The sequence below is a fragment of the Balaenoptera acutorostrata genome, chromosome 18, assembly GCF_949987535.1.
Source record: "Balaenoptera acutorostrata chromosome 18, mBalAcu1.1, whole genome shotgun sequence".
Lineage (NCBI taxonomy): Eukaryota > Metazoa > Chordata > Mammalia > Artiodactyla > Balaenopteridae > Balaenoptera > Balaenoptera acutorostrata.
In genome coordinates this window covers 20,626,074-20,647,994 of record NC_080081.1, presented here as the reverse complement: position 1 = coordinate 20,647,994, position 21,921 = coordinate 20,626,074, and the positions used below count along the sequence as shown (strand labels likewise).

The following is a 21,921-nucleotide window of genomic DNA, read 5'->3' as shown; positions in this document are numbered from 1 at the left end:
TTTAATTCTCTTTAGAGTAAGAGATAAATGGTATTAAAATTAGAGATAATTAAGGGATGATCACATAAAGTTAAAGGAGTATACCATAGTTGTACACTTCTCTGTCACAAAAGAAGAAAAAACATTTTCATAACCAGTGGACATGCTGATGGATAAATTACTCCCTTGTGATTGCTTATTGAACCCGTGCATTATTTCAGTGCATGAGGAATAGTTTCCAAATATTTGAAATTTTACTAGATCCCTTATTATTATTGATTTACCACTTTTGTATTAGATATCACACTATGTATAATAGCAAATATTTCACATTTTCCAAGTCTTTTTTTTTTTTTTTTTTTTTTTTATGGCCCAGCATGTTGTTTATCTTGGTGGGTGTACCCTGTGCACCTTATAAGAATATTCTGCCTTTGTTGTTTATGGTGTCTTACATAGATCACTTAGGCCAAGACTGCTGGTAGTGTTGCTCACATCCTCTCTGTTTTTCTCATGCTTCGACTAGTTGTACTTTTACTTGCTGAGAGAGGAGTGTTAAAATCTTTATGACTGTACACATTTTTCTCATTAGTCCTTTAATATTAATATGTTGCATTTTCCTTTTTAGTAAGTATAAAAACATTTATAATTCCCTTTTGATTTTTTCTGTGACCGCTGAGCTATTTAGAATGTTATTTAACTAGTTATTAACTAATGTTATTTAGTTTCCACATAAATTTATCTTTGTTACTGAATTTTATTTTACTTTCATTGTGGCCAAAGAACATACTTAGTATGACATGAATCTTTTAATTATATTGAAACTTGTATTATGGCACCAAACTGTGTCTAATCTTCAGAAATATATTGTGTGCACTTGGAAACTTCGTGTATTCATTTACTTTTGTGTGAAGTTTTCTCTAAGTGTCTATTAGGTTAAGTTGGTTGGTAGAGTTGTTCAAATCTTCTATATAGTTGCTGGTTTTCTATCTATCAGTTATTGGTATTGAACATAGTCAACAAAACAAATATATTTATTTTCCAATCAGAATAACAGTTTCTTTAAATACAATTTTGTCAGTGTATTCTCTGTTTATATGAAGTATCTTATGTATACATATTGAATATTTACATAAAAAGGAGATAGGAAAATTGAGTAAGTGCCCTGCAACTTATTAGCTGTGCAATCTTGAGAAATGTATTCACTTTTTTCTTTTTTTATTAAATGGCAATTAAATAGCAATTAAGAAGTAGTATTATTTCAGAGAGTTTGGGGAAGAGACCAGTATCTCACGTGTAGTATGCAATGAATAAATTTTAGCTAATATATGACCATTTTGCTTTATAATACAATGTAAAGTTTTATTATTTAATCATATTTTATATAATCATAATGTCTTTTCAATCTCATAATATATAGGAGATATTATTTTATACCTGTAATTCAGGTAATAACATTTAAGTATAGTAAGATTAAGTGACTTGCCTAAGGTTAGGCAGTTACTGAGATAACAGATGACTGATAGAACTCAGGTTGTGACTGCAAAGTATATTTTATTTTATGTTTTTATTTTTATTTTTTTTAATTAATTAATTAATTTATTTATTTATAGGTGTGTTGGGTCTTCGTTTCTGTGTGAGGGCTTTCTCTAATTGTGGCAAGTGGGGGCTACTCTTCATCGCGGTGCGCGGACCTCTCACTGTCGCGGCCTCTCTTGTTGCGGAGCACAGGCTCCAGATGCGCAGGCTCAGTAACTGTGGCTCACGGGCCTACCTGCTCTGCGGCATGTGGGATCTTCCCAGACCACGGCTCGAACCCGTGTCCCCTGCATTGGCAGGCAGATTCTCAACCACTGCGCCACCAGGGAAGCCCTGCAAAGTATATTTTAGCTGAAGCTTTTCTAGATATAAATATTATACTTTTTAGTTAAGAAAGATGAAATTAGTGTGTTTTAAAAATTAACTAGATCTAGATTTAGAGATAGATAAAGAAAGGATGGTCTCATACTAGGGATCTCGTTAAGTCACTATGAACCAATATAGCCATGCCAATTGTTAAATTACTGAAACTCATTCCCAAGCAGGTTGGAAAATTATATTGCTCCATCTCCCACAGTGCTCTCATCTCATCAGTATGCTCACCACTGAAGTCCCTCAGAAGTCCTTGCTACCACTTGGTACTACAGAAGATGTCCAAGAGCCTATTTCAGTGTCTGGGCAACAGTGGACAACATTATTTGTCTGTTCCTGCTTATTATCTATTGTTAAATATCTTGTATATCACAATTTGCAGATAGCTATTGGAACAGGCAGATGGATACCTTTTTGTGATACCTTGCCAGAAATTCTTGCAGAACAAGCTGATTCAGATAGAGGTTTTCCTAGCCATTATTGAGCAATTAACACATGCCAGGCAATTTACTAGGTGTTTTAACATGCATTCATGAGGAAAAGTGACCACTAGTTTTCCAGTGCCAGAAGGGAAAATTTATAAAATACTTGTTCATTCCTCCTTTCTTAAAGATATTGATTATACTCTGCATTTAGAAGTACAACTATTCCGTGCGTTGGCTATTACCTTTCATTTACAGTTGCATTATAAACATCAGAATTTCTGAGTCTGTCTATATCTATAAATAGCATTACCTTCTCCAAAAGTCAATGCACTGTGCCTTCACACAGTGTGATAATATTGATAATAAAGGAAAAAAACGCTTAAACTTGTTTTGTAGCCATGTAGGGAAAATAGTTGTTTATTCAGGTGTTGTCAGTATTATAAAGATGTAGAAGGACTCTTTCTCCCTCCTTATTTTTTTTTTCCAGGAACTTACATATATGATCACAAATATAGCTACACTTAAGGGGTGGGATGAGCTAGAAGGTAGGATAGTATCAGTGTATATGTGGACTAAAATGATTACTGCTCCATCTGAGATTGCTCTTGCCAACCAACTCTCACAGACTTTAGGTGAATCTAGACGTAGAGAATAACTTCAGCTATTTAGAAGTTATATAGTATATAGGGAATATGTCTTCATCTGTCTCATTTTTAGCCACACAGTTATTTGTGAATTGAATAGGGGACTGTTTATTTAGATTAAATATATATACATATATAACTACTATCTGGAATAGAAGCCCTTAAAGCAAAGATGAGTTGAACACCTGAAAGTCATGGAAGGAAATACACAAATCCTCTCTATCACCAGTTTTCTCCCTCTCTCATTTAAATACAGGCCTTTATTTCTATCAGTTATTAACTGTCAATATTAAGTATCACTGGTACCTTTACAAGTGATTTTTTTAATGTCCTTAGAGATATAATTATAAAGAATTTGAAAATTCTCTCAGTTCTATCAACAAAGAGAACAATATGAAATTTGTGGTGACATTGCATGTCCATACCTCAAAGAAGTGCTTACAGGCAGAACTGTATCTAGGGTAGCACATGGAGGTATAACATGAATATGTGCCGTTTAGATCATTCAAATTTGTACTTTACCTTTAGCGTTTTTATCATCTACTTCTATTCCCAAATAAATGTTGTATTCTGTTTAGCTCTAGTTTCTTTAAATTTTATTAATTACTAATCCAAGTTTTACTGTATTTTCTTCAATATTTTCTAATTTGAATGATTTCCAAATTATGTTCCTCCTATTGGATTTCCCTTCCCAGCAAATGTATTCTGAATTAATTTCAGCAACCCTTACTTTACTAATGAAAGCTGTCACTACCTATCAGATGTCTTAACCTTGAGATATTATAGAATTTATTTTTAAAATATGCTAATAGGTTATCATCTTTAAATCTAAGAGTTTTTAGCCAGCCAGGAAGGAGCAACTTTTATTATATTAAAGATTTAAATTAGTTAAATCAATTTATATTTTGGGCAAATAAATTGAAATCTTAAAGTTAGAAAAGGAATGTAAGAATGGGAGAATTAAGTACAGAATAGCTGAATTTATTGTTGTTCCTTCTAAAATGTTCTTTGTCATTCTTACCTATAATTTTCGGAGGAGAAGAGCTTCATTAGAAATAAAAACAAAATTGGAACAGTGACATTTAAAGATACCTGGAGCCTAAAACTCATTGTATGTGGAAAACTTTTCATAATTCAGTTGCAGCCTTGTCTTAGGTGAACTCATTTGAGCCATTTCAAGTAGGATTCTGTGCACATCATGATCTCAGAATTGCTCTATTAAAAGTGTATAACAACTCTGTGACTACAGCTGACAGAGGTTGTCTTTTATGACTAGTTTGTGAGGACCTTTTGACAGGATGTGATCTGGGTGGCTGTGACACCTCATTGATCCATTTACCGTCTATGCCTGGTTGTTCTGTAACAGCTATGAATTGGTTTCCTTCTCGTAACTTCTAACAAGAAGTCTAGAGATTTTCTGAAAAAGTTTTGGGTGTGAAATCTCAGTGTTAATTTTGAGAATATTGTAAACTACATAAGAAATCTATCAATTAAAAAAATTTAGATAAACAATTCCTGTTGTTTATTTGTGTATTTTGCAAACATAAAGTTAATAGAGGTTATTAAAAGTTTAAAGAAAATTAACATTTTGCTTGAAATATAGTTTATTGCTTGTTTATACATAGCATTACATTTTTAAATGATGACTCCATGTCTCAATTGTATCTTTGCAAAACAGGAATAGCGACATCAGTATTATTCTTAGGATGTGTTGCTTGAAAACATTTATTAAATATTAGCCAGAATAAGCATGATAATATGAATAGTCAGATTGATAGAGATAGGTAGAAATACACTGTGGAGACTCTAAACAAGAACATTTATTATTAAGTCTGATTGTTATGCATCGTTATTTGTTAATTACTCCTTGCAGCCCAAACTTTGTCATCAGATGAATTCTGTTTTTGCTACCTAGATTTAAAACAGTATTCAAATCTGGATATTATACAACAAATTATGAAATAAGTTTTAACCGTTATAAATTTTCTCGTGAATAGATTTTCCCCAAAACTTTATTATTTATGTTGATAGGGCCATTTGCAGAAAACAAATGTTGAAGAACTCCATTCTAATTATAAGAAGCATTGGGTTTCATGTTATGTAGGGAATAAAACATTCTAGGAAGGGAGACAGGAGTATAGATAGAAATACTATAATTTTATAATGAAAATATTCTTATTTATCATCATACTGGCAGAAATCTCACTAATTTGTGACATTATCCAAGGGTAGAATTGAATAGACTTACCTTCCAGAACTGAGGCATTTATTCCCTGGGGGGCTGTTTTATACTTTGATATTGATGTATTTTATAGTTCAGATAACCAACAATTATCTTGAAAACAACAGGAAATAAATATGATTTGGCTACTTGACCATGAGAATTTGTAATAGCACCAGAATTGTTACTTTGTCCCAAGGTATGCATCCGGTCTGTGATCTGAATCATTCTGTTACTGCCTGAGGTTCACTTCTCAAAGTTTCTGCATTCAAAACAGAACTGGTTAATGACCTATAAGACATATAACTATCGGAGTTATCTTTTCTATGGAGCAGAAATTTTCAGGTTAGCACAAAACTTCACTGTGTCAGGGCACTAATCAAATAGTAAATTAGCAAAGCCAAATATGGTGAATTCTCTAATGAATTACATCATCCATGGGTGGCCTTGTTAACTAATGCCCAGTTTGACTTTGAAAAGCTATTCTGTAGTCTTAATTTTCACGTTAGATAAACATTAATACATGGAGACAACATTTCTCAAATCTAGGCTGTATGCCAAGCATCAAATACTATGTCAAGCAAAGACTACATCTCTACTTTCCAAGTATTCACAGAAAAGATGCGATGAAAGCCTCATATGCAGTTACAATATATGTTATTTTCCACTTTATAATTATGTTCTATGTTTATGAGAGACCATATAACAGAACTACAAGCACTGCCTCAGCCATTTAGGAAAGATTCACAAGGTAAGAGGCCCTGAATCAGATTTTTAAAAGAGGAACAGGCACCAAAAAAAGAAGAGATCATTACAGGCTGAAAGAAAAACCTGAGTAAAGAGTGGAAGGTGTGATGTGATATGTCTCATTCAGCATAACTTACCCAGTTTAGAAAAAGTGCCTGAAGCACTTTTCTTTTGCTGTTGTTGTTACTGGTATAAGACAAAACATGTAGACTACCACTGAATTATGGAGCACTTACAGGCTTTTCTGGAAATTAATTTTTAGCCTGTAGGGAATGGGGAAAGAAGCAAATAAGTAGGGCAGTGACAGAATCAGATTTGTGTTTCATAAAAAGGCCTTGACAAAACTGTAGGGCATTGACAGGACGGTGAACAGACTGGAGGGCTGAAGACCAGCAGCATGTCATTATCATAATTTGCACTAGAGATAGTATGGTCACAAGACAGTCTCAGCTGAATTGGAGAGAATCAAGAGACAGGAGACTTACGTTAGAGAAGAAGAGAGAAATACATAGAATGATTCCCAAGAAATTGCCTTGAGCAACAGGATGAGTGACAGTGTTATTAAATAAGATGGGAAACATATTAGGTTCAAGTGAAGAAACTGATGACTTATATTTTGGACAAAATGAGTTCAGGATGCCTATGGGATATCCAAGGGAAAATATCCTAGCAGGCAGTGGAATTTTGGGAGTGGAACCTAGGAAATGGGTCTAAAATATATGGATTAATTAATACATTAGTGATTCTTATAGAGACCACTAGCAACACAGTGTGAATGAGACAGGCTTTGAATTTGCTTCCTTGAAGCCAAGAATGTGATAAAGACAGTCATCCAAGTGTAGAGAGAAAGCAGAGATTGTGGACTGAATTTTAAGAAACTCAGATAAAAGGAAGAGGATAAAGCTTCTTCTTGGATTCAGATTGCAGTCAGTGTAGAACAATACACTACAACCATAATTAATTTCCAATATCTCATCCTACTACTTGAACATTATCCACAGCTGATATTTATTAGGCAGTTAATATAGAACAGGCACTGTGTACACTCCGTGACATAACATTATTGTGTGTATTGAAAGCATGCTAGCCAGTATATAAAATTACACAAGAAGAGGCAACCCTGAGATCTCATACCCTCCTATTTTATAAATTATGCACATAACAGTGCTGGTGGGCAAAAGTCAAAAAGACTTTAGAGGCTCAGAAAAGAGGCAAGTTAGATCAGATTATCTGGTTTAGTGCCTGTTTCAAAGATGCTATTTTATTAATTTTACTTAAGTTTTTTGACAGAGCCTTAATCTGGGATTTAAAATAAAAATCCTTTCCTTGTTCAAACCATTTAGAGTGTACTCTGTGTGAGGCATTACTCTGTGGGCTTCATTCCAGCTTCACAGAGATCCTATGGAACAGGAGCCGTCATCTCGGAAAAGGAAGTAACATCTCCAGTGATGTAGGACTTGCGTTTGTGTTACTTTTTTTCCCTGCATGAGACATAATCATGGTCGCAGTGATCTCTCAGTTTAGGCTTAGAACTAAATTTTCCATTAAAATAGAAGCATATCCAAGGCATGACTTTTCCTATGTGAATCTTTAGCACATAGTTGCCTGACACACAGTAGATGCAACCAGATGCTGATGGCTGCTAAGGGTACATATACATGTAGATGTCCTGAGCAGGGTCCAGGTGTTCATAGTGCAGCAAGGTAACCAGAAGCATGGCTCAATCAGTGACAGAACATGTGGGCCCAGTTTGAACAGAATATGGTGACTAGACACCTGGAAGAAAATCAACACAGAGCAATTGCCTTGTGCTAAACATTCTAGTAGGAGACTTAAAACTCTCACTTAAGCTTTACAAGGGAAAGTAGTATAACCAGCCCTAATGAATGGATGAAGAAAAGATGCATCAAGTTGATTATATAACTTATTCAATGTTAGAGATGTCCTTATGGATCCAAAGCTCATTCTTTTTCTGCTGCACCTTGCCACACTCCCAAATAGAATGCATTCTACCGGCAGCATATTTCCATTAGGAGTTAGTCTGTTGATAACAGAAGATACATAATTTGACTTTCCTGATTAAGAAGGAGTTGTCTTAATAATTATCACTGCACACACTATCAGCAGGACACCTCTCTGTTCTTTCTAATTGAAAGATTATGTGTCTGCCGTCTACTTCAATCACCAATGGATGGTGATTGTAATTTTGGATGGATGGATGGATGGATTAGTAGATATCTTAAAAAGATCCATAGAAAAGAAAAATGGCTTCTCCTCCATAATGCATGTGTATGCACACATATACTATATACATAAAATACATATAAGCTAGTGCATGTGCAGGTATGCACACACATATATACGCTCATCATGATGAAGGGAGAGAGAGGCAGAGGCAGAAGCTTGCTTACCTTGCCTACCACTGAAAGGAGATTTGTGGTTATTCCTCATTTAGCAGTAGTGCAAAAGAACGATTCAGTCATGTGCAAATACTGCAAACATATTGCTAAGGTCAGTCAGTGCTGAGGTGAATTTCTAAGAAAGTGCTGATTGTGTAAGTTAATACTGCTTGTGGAAAGCTTTAACTTTATATTCAGTTTATTTTCAAGTTAAAAGTGCCAGCCCAAATGATCTAGATGTCAAAACCCACCATGTAGAGTATATACCATTTTAATGGTTCTGAGGGTAGCATCAATTTTGACCTCTTTATCTGCACCGTAGTATTCTAATAGCTGTATCATCGGTTCAGGACTGAAGAAAAGCAAGCTTCCACCCTAGTCAGGGTCAGCTCTAGTATAAGTCAAGGATGTTGGAAGTCACAATTCCGCAGCAACATTCTATAGGTTTCCATACCGATTGTCAACACCAGAGATACCAATAAGCTTAGGGAAAGGAATCTCTTAGGTAACTTCAATTCATAAACCTTACCCATCTGTAAATGAGACTCATTACATTGAATTTGACCTAGTAGATATTTTATCTCCAACTTATTAGATTTTATGACAAATGTATAATTAAAATTATGTATAATTACATAATGTACAGTATAATTCAAATTATGTATAATTACAATTATGTATAATTACTTAATTAAAATAGCACTCGTTTCTGAAACACAAATCAGTGAACTATATCAAATGCTATTTTATTTCATGGGAAAAGGAAAATGTATCTTAAAATTTTCAAGATTACCTTCCATGCATTATGTTCATTGTTAGCAATAGGAAGTGAAAATTTAGGTAATTTAGTTGCATATTTGGGAGGTGGGATTGTGATGTACCCCAAAATTAAGCAAACTCCCTCCATTTTTTGAATTAAAATATTTTCCTTAATATATCCTAATCCTAAAAGTTTTCCTGAATGTTTACCTGTTTCTATATCTACATGGTATATTTTTAAAGAAATATTAAAAAATGCTCACCATACATACCTTTTATTAAGTTTTATAAAGGGTAGAATCATTGTTGCTTTCCATCTGTTACTTTCTGTGTCTGACTTCCCTACATCCACAAACCTGATTCACATGATTACCGTGTCTGTCACAGGGGTTTGAAAGAAAAATAAAAATATCTACTAATAAATGTTGCCTTTTAAGATCTTGGGCAAAGTGGGTTGCCTCGTTGCCTGAACCTTGCTATCCAGACCCACACAGCCAGTACAACCTACCTTATTCTCATGGATGTGAATCTTGAAAGTTGAGTATGTGACTATTTAATTCTGGAAGGTAAGAATACTAAAAAAGCTGCCACCCTTGTCTTGGAATTGTTTTCACCCCTCAAAAACAAGTTCATGTATGCAACAAGAGATATGTATAAGTATGTTTGTAGTTAAATTGTCTTTAATACACCCAAATGGTAAATGGTTTCAAGTGTAGAGTGAAATACATAAATAAATGATTCATCAAATGGATATTCTTAAGCGTAGATAATAAATTAATTACAGTTACAACATGGTGTAATTGCAAAACAAATGTTGAGAGGAAGAAGCCAGAAATAAAAGAATAGATGTGGTATGACTTCATTTTCACAATTTCAAATAGGCAAAACATATTTACAATGTAATAAATCAGGATTGTGTTTACTTTGAGGGAGGAGAGAATGATTGGGTGGTGGAATGGAATGAGTTGGCTTTCTGGATGTTGGTTATGAGACTTTTGTTTTTAAATCCAAGGCTGGTTTCAGAAATGTGTTCACTTTGTAATAATTCACTGAGCAGTGCCCTATGATGTATGAGTCCTTTAAGAGGTAGATTATACTTTAATAATAAGTTAGAATTTAAAAAAAAAATTTAAAAATCCGTAATCAAAGTTAAATCTCTAATGGTCAACCAGTCATATCCAGAAAAAAAGGTCAAATTCTTTTTTTCTTGTTGAAGAATAGTTGATTTACAATATTGTGTTTGTTTAAAGTGTACAGCACAGTGATTGAGTTTTTTGTGGATTATATTCCATTATAGGTTATTACAAGATATTGGGTATAATTCCTTGTGCTGTACAGTAAATCTTGTTGCTTATCTATTTTATGTATAGTAGTTTGTATCTGTTAATCCCATTATCCTAATTTGTTCCTTCCCCACTCCCTCTCCTCTCTGATAACCACGAGTTTATTTTCTATGCCTGTGAGTCTGTTTCTGTTTTGTGTGTACATCCACTTGTATTATTTTTTAGATTTCATATATAAGTGATATCATATAGTATTTGCCGGTTTCTGATTTATTTCACTAAGCACAACATTTATCAAGTTCCATCCATGTTGCTGCAAATGGCAGTATTTCATTCTGTTTTTATGCTGAGCAATATTCCATTGTATATATGTATCACATCTTCTTAAGCCAGTCGTCTGTTCATGGGCACTTGGGTTGTTTCTGTGTCTTGGCTGTTGTAAATAGTGCTGCTATGAACATTGGCGTGCATGTATCTTTTTGAATTAGACTTTCCATTTTTTTCTGGATATATATCCAGGAGTGGGATTGCTGGATCATATGGTAGCTCTATTTTTAGTTTTTTTAAGGAACCTCCATACTGCTTTCCATAGTGGCTGCACCAATTTATATCCCCACCAGTAGTTTACCAGGGTTCCCTTTTCTCCACACCCTCTCCATCATTTATTAATTGTAGATTTTTTGATGATAGCCATTCTGACTGGTGTGAGGTGATACCTCATTGTGATTTTGATTTGCATTTCTCTAATAATTAGTGATGTTGAACATCTTTACATGTGCCTGTTGGCCATCTGTATGTCTTCTTTGGAAAAATCCCTGTTTAGGTCTATATATCCATATTTTTAAAGTAATATATTAGCATAAAAATCTAAATGTATATTAAAAACTAAATCATATGTAGGGCTTGTTCTAAGAGTGCTAGCATGGTTTAATGCTAAATTTGCTAATCAAGTAATTTACCATATTAACAGAGTAAAGGACAAAAGACTGAATACAGGAAGTATTTATTGAGTACCTCTTCTGAGCTGTTCCCAATCTTTAGGAAAGACCAGTGACCAAAACAAACAAAATCTGCATTCTTAATGCTTTTGTTCTACTGGAGGAGACAGATAATAGTAAGTCAAGCAAGTGAATAAAATTCAACATTATGTTAAATAGGAGAAAATATGAAAACAAAAAATGGTAAACATGAAATATATATTTGTAGAAGTGGATGGATGCTGTTCTCTAATAATTAGTGATATTGAGCATCTTTTCATGTGTCTATTAGCTGTCTATATATCTTCTTTGGAAAAATGTCTATTTAAATTTTCTGCCCATTTTTTGATTGGGTTTTTTTTTTTTTTTTGGATATTGAGTTGTATGAACTGTTTTTATATTTTGGATATTACCCCTGTCCATTGAATTATTTGCAAATTTTTTCTCCCATTCTGTAAGTTGTCTTTTCATTTTGTTGATGGTTTCCTTTGCTGTGCAAAAGCTTTTAAGTTTGACTGGGTCCCATTTGTTTATTTTTGATTTTATTTATTTTGCCTTGGGAGACTGATCCAAGAAATTACTGCTACAATTTATGTCAGGAGTGTTTCGCCTATGTTCTCTTCTAGGAGTTTTATGGTTTCATGTCTTACATTTATGTCTTTCATTGTTTTACATGTGGCTGCCCAGCTTTCCCAGCACCACTTGTTAAAGAGACTGTCTTTTCTCTATTGTGTAGTCTTGCCTCCTTTGCTGTAGATTAATTGACCATAGGTGTGTGGGTTTGTTTCTGGGCTCAGTATCCTGTTCCATTGATCTATGTATCTGTGTTTGTGTCAATACCACCTTGTTTTGGTTACTGTGGCTTTGTAGTATAGTCTGAAGTCTGGAAGGTTATACCTCCAACTGTATTCTTTTTTCTCAGTATTGCTTTTGCAATTCTGGGTCTTTTGTGGTTCCAAATAAATGGGGATTATTTTAGTTCTGTGAAAAATGTCATGGATATTTTGATAGGGATTGTGTTAAATCTGTAGATTGCCAACAACTGGAATGAGCTTTGAAGTTGACCTTACGCAGAGCCTCTCAAAAATTCAGCCCAGTCAGCACCTTGATTGCAACCTTGAAATACCCTCAGCAGGGCATCCAGCTTAGAGATGCATAGATTCCTGATCAAGGAGATTACGAGACAATTAATGTAGGTTGATCTAAGCAGCTGTATTTGTTTGTTACATAGCAGTAGAAATCATATATATATATATATACACACACACATATATGAATAGTTTTCTCATATTATTTAGTAGAAATTGCTAATACATATTATCTGTGATAGTTAATTTTATATGTCAACTTGACTGGTCCGTGGAATGCCCAGATATTTGATCAAACATTATTCTGAGTATTTCTCTGAAAGTGTTTTGGGATGAGATAAACATTTACTCCAATCAATTAAAGACCTGAATACAGTAAAAAGGCTGACCTTCCCCTGAGTAAGAAGGTTTCTGCAATTAGCTCTGTAATCTGAATAGATTTTAAGATGCTAATGACTCTGTTTCCAGTAGAAAAGAGAGAACTGATGATAGCCTATGGTGTGGCAATAGAGATAGGCCAACTATCACTATTGGATACTCTTAATCAAACATTTATAAGAAGCAATGGGTGATTGTGTGTGATACTTTGGAATATTTTGGTAAACACACAAGTAATGAGATTGTCAGGTTGCTCCTAATGTCACTGAACAAGAAAAGGATGAGCTCAGGGATTCAAATTCTCAATTTAAGTGCTGTATTAAAAGTCCTGAAGGCTTCTGTGTATTCCCTGAAGGAGACCCTTAATTTCTTGTAGCTGTAGGACTGAGGTGGCTGAAAATCACACTCATCCTACAACTGGCTGATATACAATGCATGTTGAACTCGCAGCTTCTCAAGGTGTCTGTTATAAGGAATGGGTTCTTAAAAGGTGGAATGTGTACACGTGGGAAGACCTTCATCAAGCTGGTGACATTGAGCCCCCCTAATTTTGCTAAGTCTTTTTTGACACTGGAAGCAGCTTTGACTTCTACTGGAAGTGGCCTCTCCACCCCTTCTGAGGGGGTTAACCCTACATTAACTAAGGAAACTATAATGGCCCCTAGCTTTGAGGCAGTTGCCATGTAAGACAATGCTGATGTCCTCAACACCCACCCTACCACCCTTTTTTCCTTCTAGGCCTATAACTAGACTCAAGTTGGTGAGGTACAAAGTGTGATCCAGAAGGTGTTCTGTGGTCTAAAAGAACTACTTGAGTTTCCTAATTTATACAGAAAAAAATCCAGGGAGCTTGTGTGAAGATGGCTTTAAGGATGTGGGATAATGATGGAAGGAATATAAAACTGGGTCAGGCCAAATTTATTGATGGGCTCACTAAGCAAAGATTCTGTGTTATTGATGGAGCTCAGGGAGGTAAAAAGGGCTCAGTTTTTTGGTTGGTTGGCTGAAACAGGACCAAAAGGTGGCTCAGAGTTAGCGAGTTGGAAATGCCAGACCTGCCTTGCTTTAATGTAGAGGGAGGGATTCCAGAGCTTAGGGAGATTGGAATGGTAGAGTGGATTTGTCATTTAAGATTTACTCACCCACACTGGGAGAGACACACAAATAAACTTCCTCCAATACTATGAGAAATAAGTTTGTGAGGGGAGCCCCATCATCCTTCAGGAGCTCAGATCTCTCTCTTCTCTGTCGTCCAGGCTTTACAGTGGGAACTGGAGTCACCAAATTGGGAAAATGATATGCAATGGGAGTAATTGCATCTCAGGGTGACAGGAGCCAAGTGGCAGCACTCAACTGCTAAAGACAAGGTGGGCATCATTAACTAATGACAGCAGAGTCAAAGCAAAGAGCAGAATAGTCTGACTCACATAGACCTATTACCTAGCCGATAATGGTGTTCCTAGAGGTGAAGTAGATAAGAAGCCTATTAAACTCTTACTTGATCTGTGTAAGGAAAATTTCTAGGTCAAATAAACAAAAGTCTCACCCTGAATCACAAGAACAGTCCAGATTCCTTACTCAACTCTCAGATTTGAGCCAGTTTACTGACCTAGAGGTCCTTTTGAGGAAGGACCCTGCTACTCTGCCATAAATTTGTACTGTTAATCTTTCTCCTAGCCTTCCTCAAAGAACCTGCAGCCTTTCACCAAGGTGTACTGGAGGAAAGGAAATAATCAGAACTTTTGAGGACTACTAGACATTGGTATCTTGATCGTAGATATAAATTATAAAAATGGTTGTAGTTTGGTTGACACAACTTCTCACACCATGCCACAATTTTACCTAGGCTTCACAATGACATATTATGATAAATGTTTTCCTTTTGCAACTGAACCAGGGCAATACTTTACACAGCCTTCTGCTCCAATAGTACTGAGGATTTATTTAAGTATATTTGTTCCTTTGTGCTTATGGTAGAATTACTTCCACCTTGCAAGAATATATTGATACAGATCTCCACTTAATGACTTGAGGCAAAAGAGTCTTTGCAGAAGATTTTAAAATATAACTCCATGTATATGGTCCTTGTATGTATGTCATATCAGTTACAAACACTACACTGTGTACGGTGTTCTATTTTGCTGCTTTTGCCTTTAGACTCAGAAAAGCTCCTGACTTTACTGTTTATGCAGTGCTCTATTTAAAGTAGTACTTCACACTGAGATTTTTTAAATTATCTACTCCTTTTTTTATCACCACTTCCATAAAAGGTCTGATTGAAATTAGTTACTGCTATAAGTAGCATTAGTATCTGGAATACTCCAGTATACTTCAAAATAAAAGTTCATATTGACCAAACTCAGATTGTTGGTTTCCTATTGATTATTCATAAGTCATGGAAGAAAAATAATAGCTAAAAATGCCTCTCTTTTATTTCAGTCCGTATATGCATACCTAAAACTGCCTCTTGCTCCAGAGTGTGGAAATAATAATCAACATGATATGCATTTGCACTTGAATGGGATAAATTCATTTACAAATGAACTTTTTTGGTGTTAATATATTTAAATTAATTTGTCTTAAACACTTATCCATGTCCGTGCATTTACCACTCTTACACCCTCAACAAGCAAATATCAGTAAAAGATTATAGGTATTTTGAAGAGGATGTTCAGTCATCGTTTGACTATTATCATAATCTTACTTGCTATATGATTATTATTTATTTCTTCACACTGTTTCATTACTAAAGCAATTCATATGATTCATTTCATACAACATTTATTTCAAATAAATGCCATTATTCTGCACATTTCCTATTAACTTTTTGTTAGTGTCCAAATTTTTATTCCAACTTAGATACTTTTATAAAATACTTGGAAAATTAAAGCAAAGAGAGTTAAGTGGTACATATAGTATTAGTTGTATATTAAAAATAAGTTTTCTAACAGTGAAAGTTGTTTTACTTGATTACAATTAATTAACATATTAGAATCAGTTACACTCTGGAATGATGCAAAATAGTGTTTATTATGGCAGAGGAACATAACAAATGCCTTATCTTTCTTCTGAACTGTGTCTACAAGCATTCAAATAGATGTGTTATGTTCGTTGGCAAGCAAAATAAGTGTCCTTGAAATCCTACATCCTTCACTGTAGTTCAGCTCACTTGACACATTGCTAACATATCAGAGGATTAAATGGAAACTTATAAGTACTGAATATTTAAAGCAACTTTGTATAATAGACCCATTGAGTATATATAAAAATCAAGTTCATAAAGTAGAAAATAAACTCGTACTTCAAGGAGAGGAATAGGCAAATGGGTTTTGTGTTCCCCCTGTTCCATGTGCTCTCTGTGATTTGGGACAAGGTACATAAATATTTGAATCTCTTGAAAACACTGTAAAATGGGACATTATCTAAATCACAGGTTAATTTAGAGGCATAAATATAGGTTGTATACAGTGCCTAGCACAATTCTTAGGAGATCTAAGCTCACAACGAATGTTACTGATCTTTTTTATATTTATTTATTTTATTTATTATTTATTTTGGCTGCACTGGGTCTTAGTTGTGGCAGTCGGGATCTTTGTTGCAGCATGTTTAGTTGCAGCGCGTGGGCATCTTAGTTGCAGCATGTGAACTCTTAGTTGAGGCATGCATGTGGGATCTAGTTCCCTGACCGGGGATTGAACCCAGGCTCCCTGCATTGGGAGCGCAGTCTTACCCACTGGACCACCAGGGAAGTCCCCAAATGTTACTTATTTATTTTATTTGTAATACTGTCTTACTGCTATTATTTCAGTTCCTTCACTCTATTTAGAAAATTTCCAAGAATATATTTCCTTAGGTTCTCAATAGCTTCTTTCCTTTTCTAATAATAATGAAAAGGATTCAAGAGCAAGGTCAGAAAATGTGTTTTTGGACGATACATGCTTGGGCAGTTAGAAGTGATGAATTCTTTACTTGCGGACCTATCACTAGTAGCTACACATGGGGGGGGCGTGCAGAAGTGCCAGAGGGAGATGTGCCAGGCATCTTTTCGTTCTTCTCTACCATGTGTTCAGGCCCAGCAGTTCATGCCTTTCAGCAGGTTCCCCTGCCTTCTTGGTTCCAGCTTGAGTCATCCCACAGGGAGCCCTCGTAGGAGATCAGATACAGAAGGAGAGTGACATTGGTAGTACATTTATACCCCTAGCTCCCAGCTTGCAAATTCACCTTTAGGTAGTTTGACCCTTCAAGAGAGGTTCACTACTCCTTTACAAGGTGGCTGACACTGTGCAACTCAGTACCTTTGGGTTCTGGTCATTTCACTCCTCTCTTGTCCTTCCGACTCTGGGTTGTTGCCTCCTTAGCCTTTGGAGTTCCCCTACACACACCTTATATAGAATCCTTTAATCATTTCCTATTGCTGCTTTACAGAATACCACAAACTTAGTGATTTAAACAATACAAGTTTTTATTTTAAAGTTCTAGAGGTCGAGGTCAGAAGTCCTAAAATCCGGGAGTCGGAAGGATGCTTTCCTACCAGATGTTTTAGGGGAAAGTCTGTTTTCTTGTCTTTTCCAGCTTCTAGAGGCTACCTGCACTCCTTGGCCCTTGGCTCCCTATTACTTTGACATATGCTTCTCTCACCACATCTCATCTCTGACTCTCCTGTCTCCCTCTTTCACTTATAAAGACTTGTGTGATTACATTTAACTCCATCTGGACACTCCAAAATAATTTCCCCGTTTCATAATCCTTGATTTAATCACATCTGCAAAGTACTTTTGGCCATTTAAGGTAACGTATTCACTGGTTCTAAGGATTAGGACATGGAGATCTTGGGCGGGGGGGTGCATTTTTCTGCCTATCTCAAGTTCCTTTGTAAATGAGTTCTCAAATTCTCTAATTTTGAGTGTGATTTATTTCTTGATGGGAACCTCAATAATACTAGGAGACCAATTTCCCTACTGTTTTTTAGGTTCCTTTTCCAATATTATTCTGTGTAAGTAGGAAAGAGACACCAACTAATAACAGTGCTTTCTTTATACCTGTTCCCACCATTACCAATATGGTTTAAGCTCATTTTATTCTTCGTGTTATATTCTCCAATCATCAGTTTTGTTTTTTTTCCCCAAGTCATACTACATATATCTCTAAGAATAATATTCCCAATGTAAAGCTGTTTTAGCAAACACTAAAAATAAACCTAAAATCCAGCATCCTTGGATTGATATTCTAAGCCAACTCATTTTAGGCAACTACTCCAACATTACATTTATTTTAAAAAAATATTTTTAATATAGAATTCTATTATCCAGAAATTTGGATTTTATTGAATGAGTAAAAGGCCTTCCTATCTCCACAATCCTGCTTATTTTGCTAAAAATAATGTATTGTTTCTAAGATACATTTTCAGTACCTTCTCAGATAAATTCAGATAGAAGGGAATCCTCTACCTTCTAAATTTCTGTAGGATTTAGGCATAATTTGTGGTTTTTATTGCAATTCATAATGTAGTTATTTCTATTTTTATATCTACACCTAGATTTCAAATTACAGAATCTTTGTATAGTTAAGTTTTATATATCTCTTACTATAGAACATAGAGGATATATATGCAGTTCTTACATAGTTTTCTTTTTTCCCCAAGGTACTTGACTATTTAAAAGTACTAAAGTAGGCACTCTGAGAATGGAGCTGCATATCTTGGTGAATACAATGTTCTGTTGTGTTGGATTTTCTTATATAATGAATTTCCAGTATAAGCATCAAACTAGGAGTTTTTTTTCTAAATCATTGCCTGAAGTTCATCGATTGAATCATGGTTAGCTGGCCTAGCTGATAGCATAAGAAGTCATACAAAAACTAAAAAGACCTAAATTAATAAAGGTGAAAATCATATCATGCTTCTGTGTGGTGATTCTTATCTTATACAGAAGCTTAACAGAAAGTTTATGGTATTTTGAGTAAAATGTGAAGTCTTGAATTAACCAGGTTCGGTGTTGATTCTGGTTTTGCTACTTATACAGTATATTACCTTGCTATGTGGCTTAATATCTATGAGCTTCAATTTATTTATTTATTATTATTATTATTTTTTGGAACTATAGTGCTTTTATTACCAGAATTTACAAAACATTGATCCCTTTATAATTCTGCAATACTGCCTCAGATTCCCCCAGTTTCAAACAACTTGTCTTTTAAATTTCCATAACATCCATTTAGCATAAATGATTTTGTTGCTGTTCACAGTAGAAGACAGTCTTTAGCTTTGATGGTTCAGACCTAATTAAACAGAAATGGCTAACTTTGGGCCTAAGATAAATGTGGTATAGAAAGAAGAGCACAGAACCCTACCAATACACATAAACCATACTCCATTCAAATAGTCCTGGGACCTTACTGAATGGACTTTCAAATAAGTAAGCCTCCCATTAAAAAACATTTAAAAATGTACTGTCTGATAAACTCAAAATACAAAAAATGCAGTATCACCAATTATGTGCATTTTCTAGGATTCGTTTTAAAATTCAGGCTAATGTTTAACAATAGCATTTCAATTAAATTATGGCATTGGAAAAGGTTATACTTCTGAGGAAAGATCACATAAACATGCTTTTTGGGAGAAGATATGTTTGGAAAACAACAGTAATGAATAATTAATATTGCTTTAACACTTCTAAAATCACATAAAAATGATCATCTTTGATTGCCATTTCAGTAAGTTTCGATACAGGGTGTGTTACTGTCCACTTACTAGTAACCAAAACACACATAGAAGACTTGTAACAAATATTCAGAATCTGTTATTTTCATGAGCTAAACATTTCTGAGACTTTAAGATTCATGTTTGAACATACAGTACTGCAATGTTGGCTACATAAAATAAAATAAATAGAAGATCTTTTTCAGAGGAAGCTCAATCATCAGAGGCTGTATTGCATTTAAGGATTTAACACTGGCTATATACAGAAGGGAAAGCATTTCACTTAGAAATACTTTACATTACTGGAGCTCTCTTTTTAATATGGCAACATATAGCAGCTTACCATTCTGACACTTAAAAATCAAGAGGAATAGTGCTACTCTTTTATCCTTTGGTTCCCAGTGACAAATAATGCAGTAATTACACCTCTGGTTTTCAGTTCCTCTCGAATGATATTTATTAACAGAGAGAAACCCGACGCTTTAGCTGAAATTTGGCAGCCCAAGAAGTGCACCAACTGCTCCAGAACATCCCTCATGGTCTAGAAACAGTGCTTTCAGTTGACCTTTTGACCAGTAATCCAGGACATATGCCAGAAGTTTCATCGAGAGAGAATTGACACGTAAAGTTTCCAACAAAGACAACTCTGTTTATTTTCTCATTAACAGCACACATTCGTGCCACAGAACCAATGTTGTTGGTGATAGTAACTAACGTAGCTCTTGCTAGATCTTCTTTACCAACAGATTCTCGCTTCTTCTTATAAGTCATATTCCCAAAACTAGATGCTACAGCCCAACCAGACAGACCAAATCTTTCAAAATCTCCTCCGTAAATATCACGGACCAGCTTGTCAGCTTGGGTGCTCTCACCTTTGGATGCCATTTCAAGAGCCTCTTCAAAACTTTCACAGCCAGTCAATAAACTACATAAACCCAGAAAGGTACCCCCTCCAAGGCTTGTCCCAGTTGCTCGTTTATAGTTGTCTTTGGAATAGACTGCTAAAATACCGACCCCGGAACCAGTGTTTACTACCAGCAGTGGATAGGGATCAGCCAGATTGAAAGGCATCTTTTGGCATCTCTCAGGTTCTGAGGCATTAGCAAAATAATAGCACTCTGCTTGTCCATTGAAACTGCCAGAATCTGTGTACAGCAAGCCCTTTACAAGGCAGTCAGCTTCATCCAGTGTGTGCAGGTGGAGGTTTCCAACTGTGCGAAAACCGTTTTCAAACTTGTCACCACCACCTCCTGTAGCACGTAGCACTGTGGGTAGTGTTGAGAAGTTTTTCTCTCTTCCCCTTTGGACAAAAGCAGGCAGGTCCTGGGTTGGAAATCTGATAAAGTGCAGGTTCCCTCTCCGGCCAAAAAGTGTTAAATCTTTTAGTTCAAGGCGTGCATCCCGAATACCAGTGGATCCACAGGCTACATTAGAAGTCAGATATTTCCAGATACTTTTTAAGCTCTCAACTTCTTGTTCTTCCTCTGCTGTGATATCGATAGGTTCAAAATACGAGCGCTTTACCAGAGTTCCCCCGATGTCCATGCCAAACCATGGGAAAGAGGGTTTCTTGGCATCCTTGATCTTCATGGCGTCGGCCCGAGGGGCGAGAGGCAGCCTCCGGTCCTCCCCTCGGGCCGGGAGGGGCGGGGGCACCTGAGACGAGGCCCGGCCCAGGGGGCGGCCCCCCTATCCCCGCGAGGGGCGGCCGGACCGAGCGAGCAGGGGAAGCAGGGAGGGGGCCCTGCCGCCGCCGCCGCTCCAAACAAAAGGCCTAGGTCCCCCGAGCCGCCGCCCAATTTATCTATTATTTACACGTAGGATTTTTGAGGACTGAGTTGCACATAGGTTTGTTGAGAAAATAGTATATGTGAAATAGCTTTTTCAGTATTCACTAAACTTATGTTTTAAGAAATCTTAAAAGCAAGAAATGAATATACCAAACCGCAAATCTGATTTTCAGGACTATATAGAAAATCTTCCACCGGAGCCCGAGAAACATGAGCCTAAGAAATATGTGGTCTAACTTAGAACGGGGGAAAAGGCATCGTGTAAATAGTTATATGAGACCAGATTTGTTGCAGCTGTTGTGGTGGTTTTGTGTCTAAATGAAGGACTGAAGTCCATTTTTGCCTCCTTGGACTCAACAAGGAAAATCAACAAGGAAAATCACATGGTCATATTGGGGAGAGTTTTCCTTCCCTGTCAGAAGAACCTGTTTTGACATTAAAGTTCTCTCATCAGATCTGAACCACTCTCCTTCATTCACTCCCTCTGTTCAGAAAAATACTCCTGTCGTAGATCTCAAAGAAATCAGGTTTCATCTGAAGCAGAATAAATGATTTAAGAAACTTGATTATTTTAAGAGAAAATTGGTTTGCCATAGTAAACGATATTAGTAAGAAAGTAAAAGTAT

General features: G+C 35.7%; 1 protein-coding gene across 1 annotated transcript; it reads right to left on the bottom strand.

Moving 5' to 3' along the window:
* Positions 1 to 19,987: 19,987 nt before the first annotated feature.
* Positions 19,988 to 21,095, bottom strand: LOC103012494 (pantothenate kinase 3-like). Its single transcript, XM_057533150.1, is given in 2 exon segments — positions 19,988 to 20,129; positions 20,131 to 21,095. Coding segments are annotated over 2 exon segments (1,107 nt in total).
* Positions 21,096 to 21,921: the final 826 nt, after the last annotated feature.